Source organism: Phyllostomus hastatus, unplaced genomic scaffold (genome assembly GCF_019186645.2).
Source record: "Phyllostomus hastatus isolate PE091 unplaced genomic scaffold, TTU_PhHast_1.1 phas_scaffold_182, whole genome shotgun sequence".
Taxonomy (NCBI): Eukaryota; Metazoa; Chordata; class Mammalia; order Chiroptera; family Phyllostomidae; genus Phyllostomus; species Phyllostomus hastatus.
Window position 1 is genome coordinate 2023638 of NW_025334013.1, and position 22421 is coordinate 2046058.

Consider the following 22421-nt stretch of genomic DNA (forward strand, 5'->3'; position numbering starts at 1 on the left):
CACGGGGAAGTTTCTGGTGACCTCTCCCCGTGGGGTCAGGACACACCCCCTCTGGCACTGAGGTATGAAGACACAGGTCTCGTGTCACTGGCCAGGCAAGCTCACCTGAGCCCAGGGTTTGGCGCACCGCCAGGGCCCCGTTAGGGAGGCAGTTTGGGTTGACTGATGCTCGATTGATTATTGATTGGCTGGTTGCCCATGAAGTTGGGCTCAGCCACTGGGCGGCTGAGATTGATGACCCCAAGCCTCACCCTAAGTCACAGGATTGGTCTCCCTGGGGTGACCAGCCACACCCTACTCACAGGCCCTCTTTTCAGGGTGACAGAGGCGACCTCCCAGAAGCTGCGGGCAAAGGTCAAACTCTTTCTTTCACCGGAGACGCCCCCGGACAGCCCCCCGAAGCCATCCCACATCCCACAGTCTCCCTGAAGGGCCGGAAGGCCAGGAGGGGACCGAGAGAGCTCGCACCCTGTGGCCTGGCTGTCGGCGGCGGCCATGGGGCTGCGTGGTCTGGATAGAAAGGTGGGAACATCGGGACCTGGACCGGGACCCCGGGGCGGAGACGGCCACCCACGCTATGGCCCCCGGCTGTGCCCCCAGCGGCCCGCCGCCCGCCCTGGCGGTGCGCTCCGCCCTCCGGCCTCAGCAGCTCCCGCTGGCCCTTCCGCAGCCGCCTGGCCTCCCGCCCCGGCCGCCTTCTCCGTGAGACACCCCCCCCCCTCCTGCAGTCATTCCTGAGCTCACTGCTCATCACTCTGGCTTGTTTGTAGTTAGTTTTTTGGCGGGGGGGGGGGCGGGGGCGGGGGGGTTAGTTTCCTACTGCTGCTCTAGCAACATTCCACAGACTTGGGGACTTAAACAACACGCATTCGATTGTCTCAGAGTTTCGGGGTCCGGGTCCTGAATCAGGTGTGGGCGGGGCAGGTGCCCCCACCCCGGGGGATACAGGAAGGAGTCCTTAGTTCCGGGAGGCGCCCTCACCCCTCGGCTTGTGGCCCCTCCTCCTCCTCCTCAGAGCCTTCGGGGCAGCCTCTTGTGGCCTCTGTCCCTGGCTGGGCCGCCTGCCTCCCTCTGAGGACCTCGGGATGACATTGGGTCCTCCCAGATCGTCCAGGACAATCTCCCATCGCAAGACCCTTAATGTAACCCCATCCGCAAAGTCCCTTTGCCACGGGAGGTGACATAAGGGGATTGGGACATGGGCATCTTTGGGGGCTATTTTTCAGCCTTCCCGGGGGCGCCTGCCCCCACCCCCACCCCCACCCCGGACTAGACTAGACGTCCAGCGCAGGCAGACGCTGTACGGGCCTGGCGCATCGTCAGGGTCAGTCCAGATGCTCGCAGGGAAGGAGCCGGCGAGCCCCGTGTGCCTGCCGCTGAGCTTCTTGAGAAGGCTCGGGGGGGGGGGGGCACTCTGCGTGCGGGGCGTGCCCGAGCCCTTGCTGGACGCAGTGGGGGCTGCAGAGAGTCCGCTGGGACACCTGCCACGGGGACAGGCAGGTCACACGCTGGAGGCTGCTCCCGGGAACCGTGGGCAAGTGCTCCCAGGAGGGAGGAGACCTCGGGTCACCTGTTCACCGTGGAGACCGGCTGTCCCTCGTCCGTCCCCACCACCTGGAGCCCAGAGCCACGGCCTCTGTCCAGGATGATGCCGTAGCCGGGACTCTGAGAGCCTCACATGACACAAAGATGGGGTGCCTGGAACCCTAAGAGGGCTCAGGCTTTGGGGTGCCTGTCCCCTCCCACCGCCTCCTAGCAGGAAGAGTGCAGAGCAGGAGGGGGCTCCCCAGCATCCAGTCGGTAGCAGAGGGTTCGGGGTGCCATCCCCTCCCATCCGGGGAGCACTGACCGCCTTCCTGTGCATCCGTCACCATGAGGTGGCCCTGAGCTGGGGAGGGGGAGGCGGGGCGGCAGCGGGAGGCGGGGTGGGAGGGAGTTCCCGGTGAGCAACTGTCTCCACCCACTTCCCCGAGGCTGAGCCCGCAGGGCCTGCCCTCCCACGGGGTCCCCGTCTCTCTGCGCCCGGGCGGCCCTTCTCCTGGACGGCGGCTCTGCTTTGCTTCCGTGAGTCAGACGTTTGGAGTGATTGTGCTTTGCTTTTCACTTGCGTTTAAAAGTCCCCAAGGCCCAAAATAGGACCTCCTTCCCCGGGCACGTAACGGCCACTTATGAGAACCTGCCCGTCTCCTGTCCCGCAGGCTGGGCGGCGTGGAGACCCTGCCGCCCGCGACCCCTGTCCAAGGTCTCCGCTGGCTTAAACCGGCTGCCTGTTCCCTGCTGGCTAAGCCTGGCGGGCCGCCGAAGGCCTGGCCCGCGGCAACACCCTGGGGTGTGCCCGGCTTCCGCACGGACGTGTCTGGCCCTTCCCAGCTGTCAGAGGAACAGCCTGCTCACTGGGGCCTCCCTGGACATGATGTCCTTTAACTGGTCCGAGGCTGTGAGGATGACACAGGGGGCAGCCAGGTGACTGGGGCTGGGGGGCTTTGCCTCTGGCCAGAGAGAGTATGGGGTACGGGAAGCCTGCTCAGCCTTCCCTGCGGCCACCTGCCCACCCACTCGGCCCACAGGTCCTCAGCGCTCCAGGCGAGCCGGGCAGGACGTGGCCCCCCTGTGTCGTCACTGCGTGGCCTCTGACACCAGCGAATGGGGAGAAGCTTCCCTCGGGCGCCTCCTTTGCCCGCACACGGCGCGTGGAGGCTGCGTGCTCCGGCGGGGCCAGGCAGGGCCTCCCGAGGTGGCGTCTGGGCGCCTGAGGGACCAGGTGCTGGGAGGACCCGTTCACGGTCGTCCCGGGAGGAAGCGACGGTCCAGCGGGAGGAACAGAAGGTGCTGATGATGACGAGGGTGAGGATGAAGGGAGGAGGCAGAAGAGGGTGATGGGGAAGGGGACGCCTGGCTGTGGGTTGTGGCGAGGAGGCGACTCGTGGGCGCCGTGGGACATCCAACCCGACAAGGACGTGATGGAGGAGGTGACGCTGAACTGTGTCCTGAAGGACCAGGGCGGACTGGCCGAGGAGCAGGACAGCTGGGGTGGGGGTGGGGACCTTTCCGGGAGGGACCCCTCGGCAGTGCAGATGCCTGCGGGGGGTGGGGGGCGAGGGAGGCGGGGCAGACAGGGTCCAGGTTCCCAGGGCAGGGGAGGAGCCAGGTGGCAAGTGCTGGGGGGTGTGCCCCGAGGGGAGAGAAGGCCAGGCCCCGACTGGCCTGGCGAGCAGTGCCCAGGGTGTGTGTCATACTGGGGGCCCCTGCGGCCTCGGAAGCCAGGAGGGGCATCCCCACCGCCTTCTTTCACTCCGCCATAATTTACTGAGCACTTACTATGCACCAAGCACTGTTCCAAGCGCTGGACATAGGATGATGCATAGAATATTTGGAGGCCTCCAAGAGGTAGGAACTGTTACTGGCATCATTTGACAGAAGCTCAGAGGGGGTGAGTAACTTGCCCAAGGACACACAGCCGAGGGTTTGCCCAATGCAAAGCCAGGGTTCGAACCCTGGCCACAGACTGCGCCTTGGCCGTGCTTCTCTGGCGCACGCAGGCCTGGTTTGCCAAGGTTTGCCAAGGTCTCCTCGGGAGACCAAGGCTCCGTGCGGGGGGCACAGGCGTGAGGGAGACAGAGGTGGCTGCAGAGAATTCCAGGAGCTCAGATAGATGCCCGAGGCCCTGCCTCCCACAGGGTGGGAGACCTCTTCCTCGGACACCAGGGTCTGGACCCCACTGGGCAGACAGACACGCCCGCTCCCGGGACCTCCTGGTTCGATTGCGCGTGCCGGGGAGCAGTCAGTGCTTTTCCATCCAGACCCTGGAAGCTCCGTTTCCAAAGGCCGCCTCTCCCTGCGCAAACGAGTCACCGTCTCCTGGTAAAACGGCCCGCTGTGAAATCCCGGATGAAAGGCTGCAGCCCCGAGGACCGGAGGGTGCTAATAACAGTGACGATGCCACCGGTCTCTTTCTGCACCCTGAGCTTTGCGGTTCGGGGGGGGGGGGGGTAATGAGTTCCCTCCGACTCTGGCTCCAACCCGGTCCACACCCCTCCCACAAGCAGGAGCAGCACCAGGTCAGGGGAGCAGCTCACGCGGACCCCGGTTCCCGAGAGGGTTTTCTCCTGCTGCCCCGGGGCCCCTGGCAGGCCCAGAAAAGGGGCTTTAGCACCGCACAGCAGGAGCCCCCGGGACTGCCGGGGACGTCAGCGAGCCGGAATCCGGGACACGTTCCTCAGCAGCTCGGGGCCACCAGTCCCTCCTGCTCCGCCCCCGGGAGGCCGCGGCGTGTGTTCCGCCCCACATACGGGGAAGTCCCTCGCCGAGGCCGAGACCGGGTGGGCCAGAGCCTCAGACAATGGTGTCAGCAATCCCCCGGCAGAGGGAGGGAGGGGGGCGGATCCCCAGCCCCGTCAAGTAGGACGCCCTCGCCCGGTCACTGGGGACGGCAGCCAGTGAGTGAAATCACAAGGTGTGTGTCTGCGACTTGCCCTGTCGGCCGCGGGGAAACACGCGTGGCCTGGGCGAAGAGAGAAGGCTCAGCCTCTGGAGCAGTGCGGCGACCTCCGGCCGGGAGACGCCCTTGGGCCCGCGCGCCGTGGGAAAGGGGGACCGGAGCAGGCCCTTCCATGTCAAGCCCCCTGAGGGTCGCCCCTGCACGGTCTGGGCCTGGGGGGGGGAGGGCGCTGGGACTGTCCCGTGGGCCCCAGACAAATGGTCCCGGGGTTCCCCACATGCTCATGGGTCAGAGCCGCTGAAACGAGGAAGGAAGAGACAGGGCCCTTCAAGGCAGCGGGTGGATTCTGCAATGGGGCGCGGTCCCTGGTGGAGCGGCGGCAGCGGGGTGTGCCTGCCGCCTGAAGACGCCGGGAAGCACCGAGGTGGTCACTCGGGCCGAGGGGGTGGCCGGAGGCTGGGGGGAGGGGTGGGGAGGGGCTTCAGGAATCTTCTGGTGGACAGAGGATGAGGCAAGGATCCCATCTGGGTTCCCGTCTGGAACGCCTTGTCGACGGGGCCCCACGGGACAGCTCAGCGCGAACAAGGGATCCGGAACCTTCTCTGCAGGCCGGGCTCCGGTGGCGGTGCCGAGTCCCCCCGCCGAGACCCGACACGCACCCACGGCCTTCCTTCGTTATTACCGCGGTCACGGTTACCGGTTACCTTCATTATTTCTCTCTTCGCACTAACGTAAGGCACTCCACGAGCCCGCCCCCAACCCAGGAACCGGAGCAAGAAAGGACAGCTACTCAGCGCGCCGCGGCCTCTTTAAAAACAGTCGCGTCGTGCGCGTGTGCCGGAGACCAGGGCGTCTGCACCGCCGGGTGCGCTGCTCTCGGGCTCGCGGAGAGTGTTACTCTGTGTGTCCCCCCCCCCCCCCCCGTGGGCGTCGGCCTCAGTCCGCGCACCCTGACTCCTAACGGGTGGGTGTCTCTTCAGGCATTCACTAGCCACAGGGGGTCCTGCTCTGCTGAAGGCCTTTCCCTGTGTTGTTGTTCACCTGCCACGCGCCCTCCATCCCTGCACCGTCGGTGAGCAGTCTCGCCCGCACACCCGCTGCTGACGCCGGAGTTCGGTCAGGGGCCGGTGTCGGAGGCCCCTTCCCTGGCGCCCGGAAGGAGCTCTGGATGAACCGAGGTCCGTGACTGTGACCGAGGCTCACGTCTCAGCCTCCCCTGTGTGCGCGAGACGCCTCCTCGCCCTGCCCCCCCACGGCACTGCGGGCTCTTTGCAGGGCTGCGCAGTCTGCTCTTGGGGGGCGCCCGGTTGCCACTTGGGACGAGCCGCCGGGCGGTGTGAGCCGGGGGTCCGACCCCCCGTGCCGTCCGTCCGTCGGGGTCGTCGCCGCCCCGGCTTCCCTCGGGGAGCACCCCTCCCTCCCTTCCTCGGGCCGGCACGCTGGCCCCGGGCAGCTCCGTCTGTCCTCCGCCCGAGCGGAGGTCAGTGCGGGCGCAGGCGCCAACCGCAGGTTCCTCGGCGGGGCCCAGGTGACCGGGGTCAGAGCAGCCATGATCCCGTCCAGCCCTCCGGCCGCTGTCCCCGTGGCCACACACACTTTCCACACGACCAGCCGGAGCCAGCACCTCACGCTGGTTTTCCCCGGGACTGTGTCTCTTTTTCGGAGTGTGTTTCTGTCCGCTGTCTTTCCGGGAGACGGGCAGGCGCCAGGGCCCGAGCCGGAGGGGAGGCCGGAGTCCTGGACACCCAGCCGGCCGTGTGGGTGTGGGTTAAGCCCCGATGCCCCCCGAGTGGCCCAGCCCACAACACCCCTCCTCTTGGAGGAGGGCAAAGAAACATGTGGGGACAAGTGGCACCTGGGTGGAGCTTCTGGCTAAACGGACACACCCGAGAGTCGCCCAGGTGGGACCCGGTCAGCCCAGGGGGACACGCGAGGAGGAAGCCGTCCTGCAGAGTCAGGGCAGAGCAGGCCGTGGCCCCGGGAGCCCACCCTGACAGGACCCCACCCTGACAGAACCCTACCCTGACCCTCCGCCTCCTTCCCTTGCAGCCCGTTCTGACGCCCAAGGCTCGACCTTGTGGCTGGGGGCTGCCTGGGTGCCTCCCGGGCCGAACCTGGGCTTGGGCTGCTGGGGAGGAGCTGGGGCCCCGGTGGCTGCGCCCTGTGTCCAGGCAGCCCATCGGGGGTCCGGGCTTCCTGGTCAGCGCAGCGGGCGCCGCTGCAGCCGCAGAGTGAATGAGCTCGCGGGACCACAGCGGTTCCAACTCAGACGGCGACCCAGTCCGGCCGCTTTCCCCCCGGGCCTGGGCTCGGCCCTGCTCGGCCCCCCTCGGCCGCACTGGCTCCGGCCTCACGGTCTTCGCCCAGGACCCCGCCCTCCGGCTGTGTGCCCCCCCCCACATCCCCGGGGACGTTGCCCCCTCCCTCTCGTCACACTGTCTAGCCGGTGCCGTCTGGGGCTCACCGGAAGGAGGCAGGACCGCCCTCCCCGTCCGAGGCGGCAGCCGCCGGGCGAAGGAGGGTCGGAGGGGCGGGCCCCAGACCGCTTTGCCCGGTGGACGCGAGCCCACCTGACCCCTCACGACCCTCCCACCGAGTGGCTCAGAGGTGCAGGCGGCCTTGAGTCCCCCAGGGCTACTCGGGTCCTGGCCCACCGCGGCGGGCCCCCATCCCCGCGGCGGAATCAGCTGTTGCCTCCGTGGACGCGGGGGGACTGGCGTCGGCGTCCCTGCGGCATCACCCCGTGGAGCGCCTCCTGGGCCCCACGCACGGCCACCTCCCGGCAGGTCACAGGGCGCGGGGCTCTGTGGGCGGGCAGGCTGGGCCGCCGTCTCCCAGTGGCCGTCAGACGGGCCTCGATGGGCCGGTCCACGTTCGTGTCCTGTGCGTCCGTCCACTGTGTCTGTGGGCCTCTGACCTGTGAGTCCGTGGGGGGCAGTGGTCAGGTGTGTGGGACTTGTGTGAGCACCTAGGATGGTGCTCGGTGCTGGCGTGTTGCGTGAGGTGTGCGCCAGGGGCGGGTGTCTCTGCTCAGACGCAGGTCAGGGCCACGGTCAGCGGGTCCCCGCGCAACGACCATGGCGACTCCGATGCGCACCTCACGGGCCGGCTGGCCCCACGCTCCCCGAGGCGAGTCCGCCCTCCCCCGAGTCCTCTTGTCCCTTTAAAAATGTTCGAAATTAACTTCTTTTATGCTGAGTGTGGTGGGGTCACACTGGTCCATGCTGTCCCATTTTCAAGCTGCGAGACCACGGTCCGGGAGGTGCGACAGCTCCGAGACCGTGCCACCACCACCGGTCAGTGGCGGGGCAGGACTCAAACTGTGTGATTCCGAAAAGGGGCCGATGGAAACCGGGTCCCTCTGACCGCCACCAGCCTCCCTGCGTGGGCTGCCAGTCAGCCCTCGCTGACTCTCTCCCTGGGGGAGTGGCATGGGGGGGGGAGGGAGGCGGGAGTTCTCCTGCCCCTGAGAAAACATCCCGCACGGGGACCGGTGAGTTTCGGGACTTGGGAGGCTATATATAGCTCGTCCGGGGCGCCGGGGCTGGCTGCGGCTTCCGAACACCTGCTGCGGACACCACGTGCCCGGCCACCCTCCCTGGAGCCTTCCGCTGGCTCCGACTACAAAGGGAGCGGGGAGCATCAGACATCAAACCCAGAGCGGCAGCCGTGTTGCCTCCTCGCTCGGCACCACTTCCGGAAACACTGGAACCCCACGGGGACCGGGAGTTCCTTAGCTCCCCCGCCTGCCCCAGCCCCGCCTGCCCCCGAGGAGGAGCACAGCCAGAGACGCGACACTGTGCTTGGGTGGAACAGCCGTAGAGCCGGGTGTACGGAGGATAACGGGAAGATGCCCCATAAAACCACGTGTTCCATTTCCGTTCGGGGTTTTGATTTAGGATTTTCTCAGTCTTCCCTCTGACTGGAACGTCTCCCGGGGGTGGAACGTTCCTCCCCAGGAGGCTGGGGCCCTGGTAGGGATGAACGAAGGCCCGGCCGGAGCTGCGCCAGCCTTGCAGGGGAGCAGTTGACGTCTCGGTCCAGCCAGGCTCACCTTGGCTGGGAGGTGGGGAACACGGGAATAAAGTGTAGCTTGAGCTAGTGAGAGATGTATCTTTCTCGCCTAATGGGGAGTCTGCAGGTAGGTAGGTAATTTGTGGTCCATGGAGACGCCCACGATGCCTCCTGACCACGTCTACACTTTGCTCTGGCATTCTTGGCACGCGACTTCCCCACTCATACCCAGTGCCTCATGGTCACAACGTGGCTGCTCCATCTCCTGCATCCCACCTGCATTCCAGGCAAGGAATAAGGGCACAAAAGAAGGCAAAAGGTGTGTGCTGAAGGGTCCACCCTGCCTGAAGAACTCGCTAGAAGTCCCATCAAGCCATTTCTGCTTACAAGTTGTTGGCCAGAACTGCGTCACAGGCCATGCTAGGGACAATGGGGCTGGACTGTGTGAACTTTGGGCCAGGAACAGGTACCACAGCTAAAGCTCTGCTGGGAAGGAGACTGGCCAGCAGGCGGCCAGTGGGCAGTACGTCACAACAGCCACGCTCCCCAGAGGACTAAACGGAGGGTGAGTGCTTCACAGAAGTGCAAGTTCAAAGGTAAAATGAAGGGCCAGCGTCCATTAGACAGGGACGAGCTGTACTGCCCGTGGACAAAAACAGCCCAGGTGGCCGTCGGCAGAGGTCAGGTATCGCTGCCGTGAACACAGGCGGCCGTCCAGGGGTCCTGTTCATAACACACTCAGAAAGTGGGCGTGGCTTTCTCCAGCATCCTCCCTGCGTCGTCCTGAAGGAAGCCCCGGGTCAATGAGGCACCCTTTCCCTGCTGGGTGACCTTGGGCAGGCACCTTGACCTCTGCACGCATGTGTGTGATGGGGCCTGCCGGCCGGCAGGCAGCCTGCCCTGCAGCAGCCACACTGGGCGTCACCGGATTGAAACACCCTCGATCCAGCTGCAGACTGCCGCACCCCTCCCGGGCTGGCTGCAGGCCCTCTCGCCCAGACGGCCGGCCACCTGGCTCCGGGCTGCCTCCAGGCCCCACTGCCCTGCCCGAGCTGCAGGGCAGTGTCTGAAGCACTAGGTCCGGGCTGGGCAGTGCTGCCCACCGCTCTGCGTTGCTGCAGAGCCCCAGTGGGGCCGAAAACGTGAAAGTCATCCGGTGGCTGAGGCTCGAAGTCTGGGGGCGGGGTTTCAGGCCACACTGTGAGCCAGCTGGGCGTGTGCCCCGCAGCAGGGCGCTCGGGAAGTGACACGTCCACCCCCCCACATGGCCCATTCCGGAAGCCTCTTTGAGCCCAAGGATAACAGCTCGAGGAAGACACAGTTGGAGGAAGTGGCTTTTCTGCCCAATTACTTTCTAGATCGGCTGTGAGCTGTCAAGATGCCACCCAAGCTGCTGCTGGGGAGACGGGTGTCTGGCGGGGCTGGGCTGGGGGCGGGGCCTGGCTGGGGGCGGGGCGACAGGCCGCTGCCCTCTGGTGTGGTGGGAATGCATTTCTCCTTCGGTCCTGAGCTCCAGCCAAACTCTCCAAAATGATGATGATGATGAAGATGATGATGATGATGATGAAGATGATAGTGATGATGACGATGAAGGTAGTGATGATGATGCTGCTGATGATAATGAAGGTGATGGTGGTAGTGATGGTGAAGATAGGGATGATGATGGTGATGATGATGAAGGTGATGATGGTGGCAATGGTGATAGTGGTGGTGGTGGTGGTGGTGACGGTGACGATGCTGGTGATACTTTTTTTGACCAATCACAGCTCTCCCCCCTAGACAGAAGGGCAGCCCCCAAAGAACCATCATCGACCGTCTTTTTAATCAGGGGCGAGCCAGTGAGCCTCGCCACCCAGTCAGGTGGACCAGTGATGAGGCCTAGTTCAGAGTCATCCCGACCTTGGGATGTGGGGGCCTGCCCAGCGTCCCGGGACAGAGACAGTCGCACGAACTCCTCGTGCGTGGCAGAAAGCACCCCTCCCTCCTGTGAGCCAGTTCCGGTATTGCCAAGGTCGGGGGCCCGGGGGGCACAGACGTGAACGACCTTCTCGAACCGCTGATACTGCTGGCCGGCGTGGATGACGATGTGAGTGTCCGAGGTGTCCCGGGCCCCTCCCCGTGTGAGGTCTGTGCTTCCCGCCCCCGGGGGTCCGCCCGGCTCTGTCGCTCCCTTCGGCCGGGGAAATGTGTGTGGACGCCCAGGGGCTCCTTCCCGGAAGGACTCTAGGGGCCGCGGCGAGGCTCTGCCAGGACCCCGGTCCCTGGGCCCCGGGACGGGGGTGTCCAGGTGGAGCCGCTCTTTGGGGTCGGGTCCCGGAACCCGGGTGACGTGCAGGGGGGCTCCGGGGCTGGTGAGCACGAGCGAGCACTCGGGCGCGGCCGGGCCGGCGGCCGAGCTCTGCTCCTGGTCTGCGGAGAGGACACACTCCGGCCTGAGGGGACGCACGTGGATTCCACGTGGACTCCACGTGGACGTGGAAGAGACGCCGACTGTCGAGACTCGCTGTGGCCATATCTGTCTTTTCGGCCCGGAGCCAAGGGTCTCGGGGCCAGCCTGCAGCAGCGACCCTCCCGGCGGGGTCCCCCTTTCCTGAGCTTCTTCTGCGGGTGGACGCGGGCGCCCACGGCCTCACCCACCAGGACGTTCTGCACACCCTCCGGGCGTGGCAGCCAGTTGGGGCACCCTCCCCCCTCTCCGGCTGGCCGGGGTCAGGCCCTCGGCTGCCAGTCACCCTCCCGTCTTAGCCCCTGCGTACCCCCATGTGCAGCTCAGGGGGGCCAGTCTGCCCTGCTCTCCCTCCTCGTGCTTGGCACCCCAGAAATCGGCCCCGGTACCCCTTCCTGTGCCCCCTCCCCCCGCAGGCAGAGTCTTCCGGAAGCTGAGGGAGGAAGGGAATGTTCTCACATCCTTTCCCAGTTACTCACCTTGTCCCTGCTCCTTGCCCTGGGTACCCCCCTCCACAGCTGCCCCCGCCCCCCCGCCCGCAGCAGGCTACCCCACCCATCCCCCCCCAGCTCGGCTTAATGATAATACCGCCGCCCTGGAGGGGAGCCGCAGCGCAGGACACAGCCTCAGGCTGGCCCAGCCACAGCTAGGACAGAAGGTAGGGGCTCTCCTGGGCCCGAGGCGCCCCCCCCCCAGCCCCCCAGGCCGGCCCAGCCCCTGACCCGCTCCCCTGCAGGTCTGTCCGCCCACCCACCGACCTCTCTCCAGCTTCACACCCAAACCCCGGACCCGCCATGCCAAGGGGCGGGTTCAAACGGTGCCACTCTAATTTGCAATGCAAATGAGCCCTCACTTCTCCCATCTACACAGAAGAGGAAGACCCATTAGCACAGAGACTCCCGAAGCACCTTGGAGTGAGGGTTTTCCCCCATGCCAGGCCAGGCTGAGTGCTTGGGCAGCTCCTTGCCACCACCCACCCTGAGCGAGCCAGGACCACCTTTCTCTCTCTGAACACGCGTGTGCATGAGCGGCAGGAGAGACCCAGCCCTGTCTCCGGCTGGCCCTGGGCTGGGGGCATGAGTGTCCTGTGAGTCATTTGCCTCTGTGTGTTTGAGGGGCTTCCCGGCTTCTCTCTCTGATCTCTGACCCAGCAGCCTGACCCTGGCACTCGGCCTGGGGCAGGGGCGGGGTGCGGTGTGCAGACCTGGGCAGCCTCGCCTGGGAGTGGCTCAGATGCAGGGCAGAAACACCAGCCTCTGGGCGCTTGACCTCCTGGGAGAAGGAAGGAAAAGTGACCCCAGTCCCTGCCCCGCCCCCTCCCCCCTCACCACCCGCAAGTTTTCCTGGGGGTGAGGGAGGGTTCAGGTAGGTGAGGCAGGGACGGGCAGGGAAGACCCCACTGCGGCTGCTTGAAAGGGGCATGTGATGGTTTTACTCAGCCCTTGCCCGTTCACTCAGAACTACAAACTCAGTTACTTAGTCTAATGTCACGCTTACGACACACCGGCCTCCCCAGGAGGAGAATGAACAATGGCAGGTCCGTCTGGCTTGGGACGTCCTCATTGGGCCAGGGAGGCCACTGGGGCACTGGCTTCAAAGAGGGAGCCTGCAGGGTCAGACAGCCGCGAGGTTGGGAAGCGGGGGTGGGGCGAGGGGAGGAGCTCGGAGAGGCCCCGGGTACCCCTGTCCCAGCACAGCGCAGGTCTCTCCCCCGGGGGTTGGGGGCAACAGGCGGGCAGGGCAGGAGGTGGCTGGGGACCTGGCGATCTGCCCACAGCAGGCACATCTGAAAGCTTCCCTCCGGCACCTGCTGCAGCTGCGTGTGTGTGTGTGGGCGTGTGTGCGTGTGTGTGTGTGTGAGCCGCGTGCATGCTGGCTTCTAAGTGATGCGCTCACCCTCTCAGTTCCCAGGAGAGAAGGAAAGCGAACCGGCCCCACCCCCGAGACGCTGTCTGTCCGAGTCCAGGAAAGCAGTCACAGCGCCGGGGAAACGTAGGCCGTGGTTTCATCTTGTTTCGGCACGCAGCAAATGACAACATTCTCGTTGAGGCCGAAAATAACGACGCAGTAACAGGAGGCGCTCTCCGTGCGGGGCCTGGCCTGGAGTTCCTGGCGCGCGGGGCCGAGAGAAACGCACGGCCTGCCTGATCTGAGACCGCGTGCGCCAGCCGGGGCGCAGGGAGGGCACGGGCCCCTCCCCGCACAGGACAGAGGCCTGCACGCACTTGGGGAGCATGGGGGCGCCCGAGACCCTCCGGGCTCTGTCACTGCTCAGCCCTGGGTCTGCTCTCAGAACACGCTCCTCTTGACTCTCTGGGTAGCCCTGGCTTCACCCCTGGGGGGCAGGCCCCCCAGGTACGTCGTGGACAGACTTTAAAGGGTCTTCACACTTGGGTGGGGGCATCTCTGTGTCCGCGAACTCGAACTGCAGACTCACTCAGGTTCCCTTCCGTTAACCATGCCCGTGGCAGACGGCCGCGGTGGCCCCGCCTGCCGCTGTCCCACGTCCCCTTTCCCCGGCGCCGAGAGGGCGGACGTCTCCGCGCGTCGCCGCTGCGCATCTGCACGCCCGCATTCCGGCACTTTTCTGTGCGGCGGAGTGATTACTTGATGTGCTGGTAAGAGGAACACACACATCGCCACATCAGAACGTTGTTCTGTTAAAATGTTCACAATGCACTCCAACGTATTGGCCTCCTCCTCCTCCTGTGCATTTTAGGGCGTGCAGTGAAAACGCTCTGAGTGGGGGGGGGGGGGTCTGCCGCCCGGCACGGGGCTGCCCCAGGGGTCCGTGGAGCAGAGTGGCTGGGGGCTGGGGCGCCCTGCTACGTGCACCTCCTCCAGAGTTCTTGGGGCTGTGGGAGGGTCTCCCGGGCGCAGCACTCCCACTTGGTCCCGCTAGGGGGCAGCCGTGCGGCCGCCCCGCTCTCCGGGCTATCCTGGGCCCAGCCAGCCTTTCCAGGACCCCCCACCACCCTTCCTGCGGATCTGCCCCCCGGGGAGGGGCAGAGGGGCCTCTGGGAAGATCGGGCAAAGGGCTGACTCAGCTTGGTGCTGCGCTGCCTCTCTTAATCCCTACAAGAATCCCTGTGTGGCAGGGAATGTAAAAATGTTTCACAAGGCGAAGCTAAGGGTCAGAGAGGTCAATCACAGCCCAGGACCCCACGGTCTAGCCGACAGGGGCTGCCAGGGTGAAGGCTGGGGCCTCGGCCCCCACACTTGCCTGCCTCCTGCCCCTTCCTCTGCCGGCTTCCTGGGGACGCAGGTTGCCAGCTGGGCCTCCTGGCTGCGCAGCGGACACTGCTCTGCAAGGGTCTGGGGGCCCGGGGAGGAAGGGCCTGCTGGCCTTGCTGGGCTGGCTCCCCCAGGCACCAGGGGCACCTCCCCGCTGGGGGCTGCCGTGGTGGTTCCGGAGACCAGCTGGGGAGCCCCTGCAGGGGTCAGGCCGCCTGTGAGTTAGCAGCACCCGCCCTCCCCGGGCCCCATGCCACACCTGCTGGGTCAGAGCTGTGCCGCGCCATTTCTGAGGCCCAGAGGTGCACCTCTCTCGAGGGCGGGGTGCCGAGGGCGGAAAGCAGGGCTCTGTCTGACGTTTCTCCGGACGTCAGCCGGCGGGCTCTCCACGGTGCGTCCTGTCACTTCTCCCAGGGAACCGGGCCCCCCTCGGGCGTCTTCTCCTCCGCTGGTCGCTGTCTTGCAAAAGTGCGGCCTGACCAGGTGGCCCCGGGAAGTCTCTGGACCAGGAGGAAGTGGGCCAACCAGAGCGGGGGGCGTGAACTCTGGAAGGCCGGGTCCTGGAACTCTGCAGCCGCCCCCTTCCAAGTCAGGGCCTGGCCCGGAAGCAGGTGGGCGAGCAGGCGCTGCCTGGCACCCAGCGGGGGCCTGCTGACGCTTGGGGAGTCGGGCTGGGCTGGGCTGGGCTGGGCTGGGGCAGAAGGTGCTTCACTCTGGCCAGGAACTTCTCCGTCAGAGCCAGAGACCGAGACGGAGGCCCGGGCAGCGGCCCAGGCGCCGGGAAGAGAAGGAATCCTAGGAGCGGATCCTCCCGCCTCCCACGCACTGCCGCGTGGACCCCTCGCGCAGCTCCATCTGGAGGAACTTTCCGATCAGCCCCTCTCCATGCGTCCCCGAGGTGCTCCCGCGGAAACGCCTCTTCCCCAAAGCAGCTCTCCCGGTCCACCGGACGCACCCGCAACCGAGTAGGAACTTCGAACTGCCTCGCAAGCCATCTGGTTGCCGTGGCAACACCAGTCGGAGGCGCCCGGCGGTCCAATCGGATCCCACGGCCTCTCTCGGGCCTTTCCCGAGGTGGAGACCCGGACCAGCTGCGGATGAGCAAGGGGCTGCCGGGGCCCGCCTGGTGTTGCCCGGGCCGGGCAGAGCCTTGCGCGGCGAGTCGGGCCCCCGCGAGGTGGGGCGGAGAACGGCGGCCGGGGCCGGACAGGGGGCTCGAGCTCCAGTTCGAGGGGCGGGGAAGCGGGTGACGTGAGCCGGGCCAGGCGGGCGGAGTTGGGACCCGCTCCGGGAGGCGGGGGCAAGTGCGCGGAGAGACAGACGCGCGGAGGGAGGCGGCTCTGCGGCGGGCGCGGTGGGCGCGGGCAGCGGGGCCCCGGGATCCCCGCGCGCCTCCTAGGCGCCGCGCCGCCGCCGCCGCGCGTCCCCACGCCCCGCGCTCCACGGCGCCCTCGCCCCGCGCGCCTCCCGTGCCCGCCTCCTGCCCGCCTCCGGCGCCACGGCCGTCTGCAGAGCAAGAGCTCAGACGGAGCCCCCGGCCAACTTGGGTTGTGCCGACCGGCGACGGAGCGCAGGCAGAGCCCCCCTGGCCCGGCGGCGCGCGGAGAGGACCCGCGTCCTCTCGAGTCACCGCCTCCCCCCGCACTCCCGGACTGCGCCGCCCCCTCGGCGCGGGGCTCCGACTGGAGGCTAGAGACACGCACCGTTCACGGCGGCGCTGCCCTGCCCTGCCTCCCTCCTCGCCGCCCCGGAGGGCGAAGCGGCTGGTCCTGCGACCCTCGCTGCACGGCCGCAGCGCAGGAGTGCGCCCCTCTCCCGGGCCAGCCTCCCCCTTCCCCACGGGCCTCGCCGCCGCCTTCGCCGGGTCCCCCCCAGAGGGGGCTGCGAGCCCCACGCCTCGGCCGGAGGATGTGCGTCCCCGCGGGCCGCCCGGCCTGAGCCACGCGCCCCAACGGCGGCGGCGCGCCGGCCGGCATGGAGCCCCGCGCGGCCGCGCTCTGACTCGCTCTGCGCCCCGCGGCCGGCGGGCGGCGGGCGGCGGACCGAGAGCCAGAGACCGGCGCGGCGGGACGAAAGCGAGCGGGATCGGGCGCCGCGCAGATGGCCGGGGCGAGCAAGGTCTGAGGCTCCGCTCCCCGAAACGTGACCATGTGGATTCAACAGCTTTTAGGACTCAGGTGAGCGACCCGGCCAGCGCCCTGGTGCTGGTGGGTGCGTGGGTGCCGGGCTGGGCGGAAGGGCGCTTTCCTCAGTGTTGCAAATAAAGGGACTCCTTCCCCGCTCCGCGCGAGCGGCCAGCGGGGTGCACCGGGAGCCGGGTCGGGGCGCCAGTCTGGAGCTCCGAGCCCAGCGGCTCCTCAGGGAGCGGCCCGCTCTCCTGGGCTCCGCGCGCCTGGGGTCCGGGCAGGGGCGCCGGCACCTCGCGGCGTCAGCAGCGCAGTGTCCTGGCGGGCCGCCCCGGCGCGCCTCATCCCCGGGGCCCGGAGCGAGACGCCGGCGGCTGGGAGCGGCGGGCCGTGGACCCAGGGCGGGGGCTGGGGCTGCCGGGGAGAGCCCGAGCTCCCCGCTCCGGGCGCGAGCTCGGCAGGCGGAGTTGGAGGAAAGCGGAAGCAAACAGCCTCCGAGCTCCGGTTTCGTCGTTCTCTGGGCTCCAGCGCCGAGCAGGGGCCTCCTGGGTTTCCAGCTGCCCATCCAGCTGTTTGTCGGTGACCTCTGGGCTCCACGGGAGCGCACAGCTGGCCGGCAGCTGGGGCGCGAGATGCTGGGGTTCTAGGGGAGCTCGAGCGGGCACCCCCACCCACCCGGCTACACACTGAAACCCCCGTGGGAGCGCCCTGGGGCTTGTCTGTGTCTGGGACTCCAGGGCGAGCTGGAATGGGGCTTGGAGCCGGCGGTGGGGGGTGCCCAAGAAGCCCCCTTTTCGAAAACTTTGCCCGCCCGCGTGGGCGCTCGGCTTCAACCCCTGCCTCGGGCGGCTGAGAGCTGAGCGCGGCACAGCTGTCCCCCGGCGGGGCAGGCCGCCTCCGAGCCGGAGCCCTCCCGCTGGGGGCTCCGCGGAGCTGGTGCGTTTGGGTCCCAGGTTGCCAGCGAGAGCCGAGGGGACGTAGGCGGAGGCGGCGAGAGGCAGCGTGCGGTTCCCGAGTTCGTCCACTGGGATGCACTGCGCTCCCGCGTTGGGGAGGCAGCCGGGGCGGCCGCCCGAGCCGCCCCCGCCGCCAGCCGGTCAGAGCCGGGGGGAGCGAGCCCCCGGGAGGATCGAGTGCGCGTCCTGATTTTGAGAAATCGAAAGAGGACGGCGCTCGCCCGCGTGTCCTAGCTGTCCTCGACACAGGGGATGGTCCCCCACTCGGGGCGAAGACTGTTTACGACAGCCAGTGAGCACTGTCCAGTGTTATCACGGGCCTTTTTCTGGAAAGCGACTTCCCTTCTCCGGGAGGCGGGGTCTTGTTGGCCGGCCTGGGCTGGGAAAGGGCGGCTGGTGCTGGGCACTGGCTCGGCCTGGATCCGCGCGTGTGCGTGGACTAGATAAGGCGCCGGGCGCACACAAAATGGAGCAGGAGGCTGTGCCGGCGACCCCTCTCGCACCCTGCCCTCGCCCTCGGGTCTCAGCCAGAGCCCCCGGCCTTGGGGAGGCCTGGCGGGCCCCCGCCCGACCTCTGAGCACCTCCCCAGCCGCTGTCTGCACTTGGCTGTTTTGACTGCCTGCAAGTTATTTGAACCGACATATTTTTTTTTATGACTAAGTTGCCAGATTGAGAGATTAGTGCATTGTGATAAGAGAGCAGAGTAAATAGCAGGGAAGAAAGCCGGTCCAGAATTCGTGAGCCTGGTTCCCCTCAAGCATCCCCCGAGCGAGCCCTTCTTGGGGTTTTGCTTTAGGAAATAGTTCTGTTGCTGATTTTGAAGTTTGACCTTTTGTGTGGTTTTTTTTTCCCCTTCACTGTTAGCACAAGCGATTTTCTGTGAGTGGGTCTCGGAGGACCGGCTGTCACCCGTATGGGAGGCTGACAGCAGGGAGCTCTGGCGTGTGCGAGAGCCGTCCCCAGGCCGGCAGACCGGCCGGGGTGCCCTGCCTCGCGCCGGGCGCCGGTCTGGCCGCCCGAGAGCCAGGGGTGGCTCGGTCCAGACCGGAACGGCGCTTTGGCCTCGAAGCCAGCCAACCACCTCCGCTTGGTCCCCGGCTCCCAGGTGAGCACCCGGCCTCCTGTCGCCTGGCCTGCAGCCTGGCTGTGGCAGGCAGACCTAGGACCCGGAGTCCAGGTAGCAGAGCGGGGGATGCTTCTGGTGTCAGCCGAGCCAGGGGCTCTCAGCTGTGGTTTCGGGGACACGGCCTGGGCTTGGTGTTTTGGTTCTGCTTTGGAGGGGAGCTCCGCAGGGAGTCTCTCCTTCCTCGGAGGGGAAACGGGCCAGAGGCTTTCTGAGCTGTTTGCAGGCCTTTTTTGGGGAGAGGGGGGTGGGGGTTGTAGCAAAGCTCCGAAGACGCTGCCGCAACACGGGTCCAGGTGGCCCCTGAAGGCGGCCAGCAGCGCGCCCAGCCGCGCGCCCAGCCGCCTGGACGGAGGCCGAGCTCCGTGAGCCCCAGGAGCAGCCGGGGGAGGGCCGCTTACTCAGCAGCAGCCCAGTTCCCAGGGAGGCTCCGAGGTGAGCACCTTCGCTGCTTGTCCGGGGCCCGGCGAGTGCCAGGCTTTCGTCCTCAGGAGTTCACTGCCCGGCCAAGGTGGCTGCTGCTTCCCGTCCCCTGGCATTGCTCTGTCTGTGCTCCCCCAGGCTCTGTGACCCGCTCCCGTCCCGGAGGCCCCGGGATGCAGCTGCGGTGGGGGTGGGGGCATGACAACATGATGTCACACACTTTTCCTCCGCCGGGCACTTCGCAGTCCCCGAGCACGCGGTGCCAGCTCGGAGCCTCGCCGCGGGGAGCCCCAGTGGGTGGGCTGTCGGCAGCCCTGTCCCCCCTCCCCCGAGTCCTCCTTCGGCCTTGGAGGATGGTCAGACGCTCCGTCCACCACACGGCCCTCCAGCGAGTCCTGCCCACGCCTGTGTGTGCAGCTGGGATCCACAGGGCGTCGTGGCTGGGATTCTCATCAGGGCAATGACGCTGGAACACATCGCCATTTTAGGAGGCAGCTCAGATCTTTCCGCCACAGGGGTGCGCCCCTTGCCCTCAGGCACCCCACCCCCCAGGGGACCCACTGTCCGAGTGCAGCAGGAGGGGGCGGCAGGCTCCTCCCAGGCTGTCCCTTCCGTTGATTTATTGCAATCACCTGCTCCCTTTCTGTCTGCGCCCCGAGGAAGGTGGTAAGGCAGGAGCAGGGCCGGCAGCTCGGACAGCCCCAGGCCTCCCTGAGACGTCTGTCCGTCCTCTGGTCCCTGGAGGGGGGTCAGCTTGCCATCCCTCTGCCGGCGCCTCTGCCTGGCCGAGGTCACTTGGATGGTGAGAAGTGGCAGCACCCCTTGCCGGCCTTGTCGTCCCCACCCACTGACCCGGGCAGCACCCAGGCGTTTGGCAGAAGTGGGCTGGGGTGAGTCCTTGGACTCTCGGTGGGCAGGCCCCGGGGTGCCTGGGCACGTGGGGAGGCGGTGCCCCGGGTCATGGTGAAGTGGGCGGGTAGATGCCAGGCCCCAGCCCGACCCGGCAGCACGGCGCCGCGGAGCCTTCCAGAACCCCGGGGCTCCTGTCTGGGGTTACGTAAGCGTCACCTGCCTTCCACGCGTAGTTGCCCAGTTTTCTTCAAAGGGTTACAAGTCAGTGGAGACCAAGCCGATGCAGATTAGCTCGGAAAGCCAAATATATCCTTGATCTAGATTTTCGTGTTTGAAGTCTGGCTCGAGAGGGTTTCTCCTGCCCGATGCCAATCAGACCCGGGGGTGGGGCCCGAGGGGGGGCGGGGCCTCCCTGGAGCGCAGGGAGGGTGCAGCCGGTGGGCCCGGTGGACGCGCTCTCTCTGAGCCCCCCGCCAGGCGCCGCAGAGCCGGTGAGTCAGGAGGCCGAGCGGGGAGCGGTGGTTACGTAACTCGGACCAGCTCTCTGTTCATAGAAAGCCAGAGGCTGCAGGGTGCCTGCCGGAGCCCCGGGGGCCCTCGGGGGTGGGGGGAGGGGGTGGCTGGCTACCTGGGTGTCCGTCTGCATCTGGACTGGATCAGATCTGCCTCCTGAGGCCGGGCTGCTCCAGCCCCTGGTTGGGGGCAACGCTCTGCACCCCAGCAACCAGCCAGGAACAGTACGCCGCTTCCCCGCGTCGTCCCCAAGCCCCCTTTAGGGGAGTGCAGTGAGGACTCTGCCCCCTGCTGTCGCTGGGGGCTAGGACTGGGGCTGCCGTGCAGTCGCCTCCCAGCAGCCTCTGGGCCGGCCGAGTTCAAGGGGCTGTGCTGAGCTCCAGGGTCCCTCGCTTTCCAAAGCCCCCCGGGGAACGTGAGCGGCCAGAAGCCCGCCCCTCACCCATGGGGCCTTCACAGTTGCTACACGTCTGCTCTGCGGCCCACAGACAACTGGGAGTGGAGGGCCGCCTGTTGGCCAAGCACAGGGTCCCACCAGGGGGCCCACAGGGGTGGGGAGGGGAGGGCCAGGGCTGGTGTCTGGGTCCCCACTCAACGCCCGCACTGTGTCCCTTCGTGTTTTGTCCTCTGCCACGCAGAGAAAGATTGGTGGCAGCCAGGCCGGGTCCATCTGTGCTGCGCCCTCCCCAGCCCGCCATCCCCTCTGCCTGTTCGGTCCACTCACTGGGACGCCTGCCAGTTGTGGCACTTTCTCTCGGTGGCCAGCCAAGAGGGCTGTCCTGGCAAGGCGGCCGCCTCTCTGCCTTCCCGTCGTCTCCAGCCCCGAGTGGGCCGTTGCCTGGGCGGTGCAGCTGCTGAGGAGAGCCACGCTTGGCTGTGTGTGACCTCAAGGGCTTCTGGAGGGGACAGCGTGGCGGCGGGGCCGGGACCTCATAGCTGGCAGCGTGTGGCCTTTGCAGTGGCCTGGAGCGCCGGCCTGTGGGCGGGGCCTGTGCCCCGTTCTTCACCGACTCCCAGGAAGAGCGCCTGGTGCGTTGGGGACACTCGGGAGATGACAGTGGACGAGCGCAGGTGTCCACGTGGCACAGTGCCCTTGAGGTGCCGAGGCTTGTCCTTGTGGTCACTCATCCCTGACGTCACACTGAGCGCTGGGGAAAGCACGCCCGGCCAAGGCCAGTGCTCGGGGCAGGCCCTGTTCTGACTCAAGCAGAGGCATCTCTTCTCCACCCTGGCACACGGGCACGCACAATTCCACCGTTAGAGATTCATTGCTTTGGCTTGGGCTGAGTTATCATTGGAAGGCAGGCATGTTCAGGAAGCATTATGCCGTGGAGGTCTTTCGGTCATTATCAGCCCAGTGGGAGCTAGAAAGAATATCCCATTTTTACGTGCCTTGGAGGAAGGGTGGGTGCAGATGGGGAGAGAAGGTGAAGGCAGGTGGTGCAGGCCTGGCAGTGCGGTGGTGGGGGGGAGGTGTGGTCCAGGGGGAACAGGGAGACTTGGCGGGGGGCCCTGGGGGCAGAAGCACCCTTACTAGCCTTCCAGTGAGGCCGGGGCCGTCCCCTCCCCAGCCGTCTCGGGGACTGAGACCGTGCGGACACCCACGGGGACCAGGGAGTGCTTGAGCAGAGCCGGGGCCGGAGCGCCGGAGGGGGGAGGCTCTGGTTGGCGCCTGAGGCCGCGGGCGGGCGGGCGGGCGGGCGGGCGGATGCCGAGGGAGGCCGGTGACAGGCAGGAGAGAAAACGCCCCAGCCTCTGCTGTCACTCACTTTGCACGCACTTCTAATGCATTTCCGTTCTCGGGAGCTTCCGACCGCCAGCGGACGCCACGCCGACTCGAATCGGGCAGGTTTTGACGGGTGTGGCGGGGAGCTCGTGGAGGATCAGCTCCTTCCACCAGGGTGGAGACCGGCGCGGTCGGATGCAAAGAGCACGCACTTATATTTTGAGAATTTCCATGAGCCCCGTTAACAGACAGGAAGAGGTGAATCAACTTCAGTGAGACATTGAACTTAACCCAGTGCAGACGGAATGTTCCCGGTTTCCACGTGGGATCAACGCGAGGCAGCGGTGATGATGAGCATGAGTGTGTTCTCACCCTGTGCTGGCTCCTTGACACCAGGGGTGTGCTCTGTTCTCTCAGTGCCGCCTCAGGGGGCCCCGGAGCCCGTGGGGCTCGCGGCTGCTGTGCTGGGCACCCTCCTGTGGACGCTGGCGGGGGAGTGGTCAGCATGGTCAGGCCTGAAGCCCCCGCCAGAGCCTGCCTCGGGCAGCACACTCCGCTGGCCCGGGCTC

General features: G+C 67.0%; 1 protein-coding gene across 1 annotated transcript in view; it reads left to right on the forward strand.

The window, feature by feature from the left end:
- The first annotated feature begins 16239 nt into the window (after positions 1–16239).
- AJAP1 (adherens junctions associated protein 1) overlaps positions 16240–22421 on the forward strand; it is a 79722-nt gene continuing 73540 nt past the window's right edge. The window contains exon 1 of the mRNA XM_045858785.1: positions 16240–16309. Within this exon, the coding sequence (XP_045714741.1) occupies positions 16281–16309 (29 nt within the window). The 5' untranslated portion in view covers positions 16240–16280. The remainder of the gene's footprint in view (positions 16310–22421) is intronic.